The sequence below is a fragment of the Calypte anna genome, chromosome 1 (genome assembly GCF_003957555.1).
Source record: "Calypte anna isolate BGI_N300 chromosome 1, bCalAnn1_v1.p, whole genome shotgun sequence".
In the NCBI taxonomy this organism is placed as follows: Eukaryota; Metazoa; Chordata; class Aves; order Apodiformes; family Trochilidae; genus Calypte; species Calypte anna.
In genome coordinates this window covers 106,706,767-106,713,456 of record NC_044244.1, presented here as the reverse complement: position 1 = coordinate 106,713,456, position 6,690 = coordinate 106,706,767, and the positions used below count along the sequence as shown (strand labels likewise).

Here is a 6,690-nt window from a genome sequence, read left to right as displayed (position 1 = left end):
ACACTCAGACTGCCGACCCAATGCTCTATCTGGAAGACTGTCTCTTGGCCCTGGGAGACCTTTGGATCTGGTTTGTCTGAGGGGAGGAAATAGCTCACTGCGTTTCCCAGGTAGTTTTGCTGTGTTAAAGGGCACCAGACATCTCTGAGGAAAGCACAGCTCACATATACTCTGCTGATGAACTAGTGTAACACTTTCTGTCCTGCGACACTTGCTTTCCTGGTGCATCTGAACAGAGGGATGTGCACAGGTGTGAGTTACAGGACCCATACAGGAACGTAAGAAAGGGCTGTGGGTCACCAGTAACAGCAATCACCAGGCCAACAAGCATCTCCTGTGTCCCGACCCAGCCACCTCTGGACCCCTCTATGTGCAAAGCCACAAACAAGTACATGACCAGCACCGAGGCTGGGGGAAGCTCTGCATGTGCAGGGACAGACAGAGACAGGGGCAAAGCCAGCACAGGAAGCCATTCCCCTGGTCATTCTGGTCCCGTCCAGAGCTCCACGATGCTGCCAGGCTCTGCCTAAGAAATCATAGAATGGTTTGGGTTGTAAGGGACCTTAAGGATCACCAAGATCCAACCCCTGCATGGGCAGGGACACCTCCCACTAGACCAGGTTGCACAAGTCCTCATCCAGCCTGGCCTTAATCACATCCTGGGAGGGGCCATCAGCAACCTCCCTAGGCAACCTGTTTCAGTATCTTACTACCCGCATGGTGAAGAAGGTTTCCCTAATATCTAACGAACTAAATCTACCCTCTTTCAGTTTAAAGCCATTACTCCTGGTGCTATCACTGCCCTCTCTGGTGAAAAGCCCTACCCCCCCTTTACTGTAGGACCCATTCCTGTGCTAGAAAGCCACTGTAAGGTCTCCTCAGGGCCCTCTCTTGTCCAGGCTGAATAGCCCCAACTTTTTCAGCCTCTCTTCATAGCAGAGGTGCTCCAGCCCTCTGTTCATCTTCACGGTCCTTCTCTGGACCCTCTCCAACAGGTCTGTATCTCTCCTGTGCTGAGGGCTCCAGAGCTGTACTCCAACCTGTATTCCAGGTGGGGTCTCACCAGAGCAGAGCAGAGCAGAGCAGAGGGGCAGCATCAGCTCCCTCTCCCCACTGACTGCACTTCTGCTGATGCAGCCCAGAGTGCAGTTTGCCTTCGGGCCTGTGAGCTCACACTGGTGGCTCCTGTCAAGCTTTTCATCTGCTACCACTCTAAGGTCCTTTTTTTTCCACAGGGCTTCTCTCTGTGTGCTCTCCCCCCAGCCTGTATCTGTGCCTGGGGCTGCACCAGCCCAGGTGCCAGGACTCTGTACTTGGCCATTATTGGGTTGGCATGGGATGGTCTGCCTTCCCTCTAAGGTGTCAGCCACACCACACAGCTTGGTGTCATCAGCAGACTCGCTGAGGATACACTATCCCATTATCCATGTCTCTAATAAAGATGTTAGACAGTACCAGTCCTAACCTAATACTAACCCCTGAGGAACACTACTTGTCACTTGCCTCCACTTGCTCCCACAGTGGTCTGAAGGAAAGTCACCTTTTAGTACCAGGGTGACAGAAGGAGCAATGAGGGGGACTTCACCTAGAGCAGGGCAGGGATGCCACAGGAGCCACCCTCCCATTCTCTTCACCTCTGAGCCTAGCACAGACCACCCTGCCCGTGCCAAGCAGCAGTTTCTCACAGGGGGATCACCCCTCGGGACAGCTGTGTGGTTGGGGCACCTTTAGCACTCAGTTTTTTCCCTAACTCTCGGGGGGGGGCCGGTGAGGCTGCTCGGAGGGCACCGGGGAGGGTGACATCGGGCAGTTCGAGAGGAGGAAGGGGTGCGAGGGGAGGCGGGGGCCTCTTGGGCCCCTCTCTCCCTGCCGGCTCTCAGGAACTACATTCCCCAACAGGCAGCGGGAAGGTGCAGCCCTGGGGAACTACCCTTCCCATTGAGCGCCGGGGCAGAAGGGGACGGCGGGAAGCGGGGAGCCGGGGGCGGTGGCCGCCGCGGCGCCTGCGCCCTTCCCCGCCTGTGGGGCCGGGCTCAGCGGTGACCTCGAGAGGCGGTCGGGGAAGATGGCGGCGGTGGCGGGGTTCACCCTGAAGGTGAAGTTGAGGCGGGGGCTGGGAACGCAGCGGCCCCTGACGCGGTGTTGGGAGCGGGGGAGGGGAGACAGAGAGTGGGAAAGGGCGGGTCGCGCCTCTGCACTCACCTACCCCCCTTCCAGGGTCTCGAAACCCAACCCTCCGCCCCCAACCCCATACCTCTTCCCCCGCTCCGGTTCCCGGGGCTGGGGGTGCGTGCTCATGGCGGTGTTTCTGCTCCCCGCAGGTGCGGCAGCTGAGCACATCGGTGGCCAGGCCGGCCTCCAAGCTGGTGAAGGTGAGAGGATGGTCTGAAGGGACTTGGGGGGGTTGTCAGCGTTTCGAGGTTGCGCTCAGCGCTCGCCTGCTCTCGCTCTCAGCCCCCCATCCAGGTGTACGGTCTGGAAGGGCGCTATGCCACCGCGCTGTACTCCGCCGCCTCCAAGCAGAAGAACCTGGACCAGGTTGAGAAGGAGCTGAACCGGGTGTGGGTAAGGTGCCCTCCGGCCTACGTTGGCCTCAGCTCGGAGGGGGTGTTGGGAGCTGTGGGGATTGCCTGATGCTTGTTAGGAAGGAGGTGGGGGTTAAGCCCCTCTGCAGCGTGAAGCTCCCCCTTAGCAGCAGGCCTGAGGAGCACTGTGCCCTCAGTGCTGTGCCCCCGGTGTGAGGCTGCTTGGAAGAAGCATCAGCTCTTGACAGAAACGTAAACGAGCCCCACCTGGAGCTGCCGTTTAACTTCCCATCAGCTTCAGACCTTCATTCTTACTCGGTGAATAACTGTTGCCTGCCTTGGGTGGTCCAGTTAGGCCTCATAATGCCTGGAGAACTCTCTGTCTTTATTTAATGTTGCTTGTTTGTCCTCTTAGGCCCTCCTGAAAGACCCTAAGCTAGGCAGTGTTGTGATGAACCCTCACACCAAGAGCTCTGTTAAACAAAAAGCTGTGAGCGATGCCTTGGCAAAAGAGAAGATGTCCCCTATTACTGTCAACCTGATGAGTGAGTAACCATTTGAGTTCTGAAAACCATCTAGAGATACTTGTTTTTACTGGTAGCTCACCAAGTCTGCTTCTGGTGGGTGCTTTAAACTCTTTCAATGCATCTGCCACTTCCAGACCTGCTTGCCGAAAATGGTCGCTTGCGGCACACTCCAGACATTGTTTCTGCGTTTGGGAAGATCATGAGCGCGTACCGAGGAGAGGTGCTGTGCACAGTCACCACTGCACAGGTGAGTTAAATACCTCTAGATTGAGCCTAGCAGGTAGGCATATAAAAAGTGTAAAGGTAGAAACCTTTTTTAGCTTAACTTTGTAGTTTGCTATGTGAGTCATGAGGAAATTCCTCGCCTCTACCGATGTTAACTTCTTTCTGCAAATAGTTTTTTGACATCCAGCTGGTAAAAAATTGAATCTTTTCCTCCCTTTTCAGGTAACATCTTTCCTACCCTGGGTGTGAACCCAGTGGCTGATAAAAATGAGCCCAATTGGCTGATACAACTGCCTGTGTTCTTGTTTCTGTCACCAGGATCATACAGATAGGCCAGAACTATCAGATGAGCTATTGGTTAGAGCAAAGCAAATACCTGATAGGACTAAGGATGCTTCTGGTGCTTAGTGCTGCTCTTCAGTGGGAGCAGCTGCCTGATTCACCAACTGCAGTAATCAGGGCAAGTGGCTGACTCCAAAACTGTAGAAAGACTTTTCCCAAAGTGGCACAAAGGCAAGTCTGGCTGGTGCTCAGGAAGGGAGGAGGGAAGACAGTGTCTCTGTGAGCTGAAAACATCAGGCTGGAGGCATGGTGGTTCTAGCACTTCAGTAACTTCTTATTGGATCCATGGCCAGGTCTGCTAGAATGCAAAACTGGTCAGCCAGGTAGGTAATGTCAATCTGTGGCCCTTGGGTAGGGCTGTCTCCCCAGTGAGCTGCCTGCCTGGACTAAGTAGACTGATCCATTTTGGATTAACTGGCTCTCTGTAGGCCGTGAGCACAGATTGTCAGTCTAGTTGGTAGTGTGCAGGGAGATGTAGACTCACAAGCCTATGCAAACCTTTCCACAAGTTTTCCCAGACACTTTCTACATGAGGTCACTCTCCTGCTGCGTTTTTTTGGTGATACTGTTGTTAGTTTCTTTTGCTTCTCAAACTGGTAGCTGTTAAACAGAAATTATTTAAATTATCAGTAACCCAAAGCCACTAGTCTGCAGTGAAGTCCCTTTTGTTTCCATCTCAGTGGTATGAGAGTGACTTGTAGGGACAGCAAGGACAAATTCACAGTGTCTCTCCCACAGGGATGCAGAGTTCTTCCATGGTGATGGAGAGAGGTACACTTAGCCAGGAGCTTTCTGCAATCCAGCAGCATGGCTGGAAGCTCACTGCCAGTGTCCTCAGTCACTGCCCAGTGCTTTTCTTCTTAAGTTGATGGTCTTAATTGTAGAAGCAGAAGTATTAATCTTTCCTTGTATAGCTCAAACACTGCTGTGAGTCAGATCCCAGGGTTTTCTGTCAAGTCTTTTGGCAGGATGGATTGCTGATGTGTGCCATCTGAAGATGTTTTCATCACAATTTTCTCTGGGAGCAGGTGCACAAATAACAAAAGGTTTCTTTAAAACAGCAGGGGACAGAAAGTGACTGCTGTTGTTGTGCTATTCTTTGGTTATTCCTGTTCAAGAAGGCTGCTTAAAAACCCTTTGTCATGGAAGCGTTTGTCTTTAGAAGAATCAAAATATAAAATTTAGGTTGTCATTCAATTGTTTTGAAGTTCTTCATTTTCCTTGTCTTCTGTTTGTATTTTTCAGCCCTTGGATGATGCCAGCCTTAGTGAGCTAAAAGGTGTTCTGGGTGGATTCTTGTCTAAGGGAGAGATCTTGAAGCTGGAGACCAAGGTCTGTTTTTTTAATTTGCTAATAAATTTCAAGTTTGTGTTAGGCTGGGCTTCAGTCTCTCTGATCTCAAAAAAAAAATATAATCATTACTGAGTCCAGTTGTTATATTACATAGTGCTGTGCTTTCATGTAGACTTGATGCTTTAATTACTAAAATCATAAATTTGGAATAGAGTGACTGCTAAGTAATCTGGAAAAAAAAGCTCTTTTAAAAGCCTCTTTTCAATAGCATAAAAAATTGTATACTGGGATAATTTTTTAGACAAATAATAAAATTTCTGTTCAATATTTCTTCTTTAGACTGATCCAGCAATCCTTGGTGGCATGATTGTCAATATTGGGGAGAAGTACGTAGACATGTCAACAAGGTCTAAGATCCAGAAACTCACCAAAATCATGAAAGAGAGTGTCTAGCAAGCTGACCTTCTCATTAACAGTGAAACCTGTGAGCCGGAAACAATAAAATTTATTTCTTCTTGAGTAGATCGTGTGAAGTATTTTGTTTCAGAAACACAGCCCTGAGGGAGCAAGGTGATGAAGTAGCAGTGAATCTCACTTCGTCCTCACTGGCCATTTCATGAGACAGCTTGAAAACCTGTCTTGCCCTGAATTCAGGTGAATATGGCTCTGAAGGAAATGGAGACTAATGCTCTGGGAGCTGAAAAATGGTGTCACCACTACTGAGGTTCTGTCAGTCTCCAGAGAAAATTTTTGCAGAGGGTGTTGTGATGGCAGGAACAGCTCCATGTGCTGTTCTGTGTCTCAAAGGTGTGAGTGTTGGAGCTGCAGCTACTGGAGTCACTCCGGTGCAACAGTGTCTGTTCAGTCATCCATCAGTGCTTTCTCAGCACCAAACACTTCTCAGGCCCGTTTTGCTTCCACACCTCTAGTGCCAAAGAGTTTTCTAATACCTTAAACTGAAATTACCCTTGAAAACCTTACTAGTGAGGGGCTAAAGTGTTGGTAACTTAAAACTGTGTACAGATGTGTTTGGAGCTGTCATTTGATAATGTAGAAGTGTTGTCATGACGGGCTGTATGTACTTCCCAGATGACATTTGGATACAAAGTGTTCTCTTCCTGTTTTGAAATGCTTTGCCTCTGCTTTCCACTTAGGTCATCTTGGACAGGCAGTGCCTGTTCCATCCTGTTGGTCCTTGGTCAGGAGCTGACATTTGACTTAATTTTGGATGGATCCCATTCTTGCAAGGGTGGGATGTCAAAGTGGTGGTGCTAGCTGATTCCAGACGGGTTATTATTGAAACCTATTCAGTTGGCAAAGAGCCTCCCCAAACAGCTCTTGCCCTTCCCATCACACCTTCTGTGACATGGGCCATGATTTACAGACCACTGCAATGCAGGGCTGTGGCTGCAGCACTGGCCCTGAGCAGGACAGAGGGGCCCCCTGCTCAACAGGGTACCAGTGGTACAGCCCTTGGGCAGCTCTCCTAATTCAGTAATTATTAACAAAATCTAGGGGAGAGACCAAGGTGGGGCTGCCATGTTCTCAGGCAGCGAAGCCACAGGCAGTCACTGCCAGCCTGTATAAATATTGCCAGTGACGTGCTTGGCCCCAGCTTAGGGACTCTTAATTTAACACACAGTAACAGCACCTTGCCTACTAAGCAAGTTGTTGGGTCTTTTTATGGTGGTGGGGGGGTGGTTTCTAAATTATTTTTTATAACTTTTTTTTTTTTTCCTGTCTTACCACTGCTTCAGTCTCAATATTCAAATCTTTAA

The 6,690-nt window shown here is 50.1% G+C and overlaps 1 protein-coding gene across 1 annotated transcript; it reads left to right on the top strand.

Moving 5' to 3' along the window:
• The first annotated feature begins 1,986 nt into the window (after positions 1-1,986).
• ATP5PO (ATP synthase peripheral stalk subunit OSCP) lies at positions 1,987-5,431 on the top strand. The gene is made up of 7 exons (XM_030449141.1): positions 1,987-2,095; positions 2,322-2,372; positions 2,455-2,565; positions 2,941-3,070; positions 3,187-3,299; positions 4,865-4,951; positions 5,252-5,431. Exons 1-7 carry the CDS (start codon positions 2,066-2,068, stop codon positions 5,363-5,365), a joined length of 636 nt encoding a protein of 211 aa, XP_030305001.1. The 5' UTR covers positions 1,987-2,065; the 3' UTR covers positions 5,366-5,431.
• Positions 5,432-6,690: the final 1,259 nt, after the last annotated feature.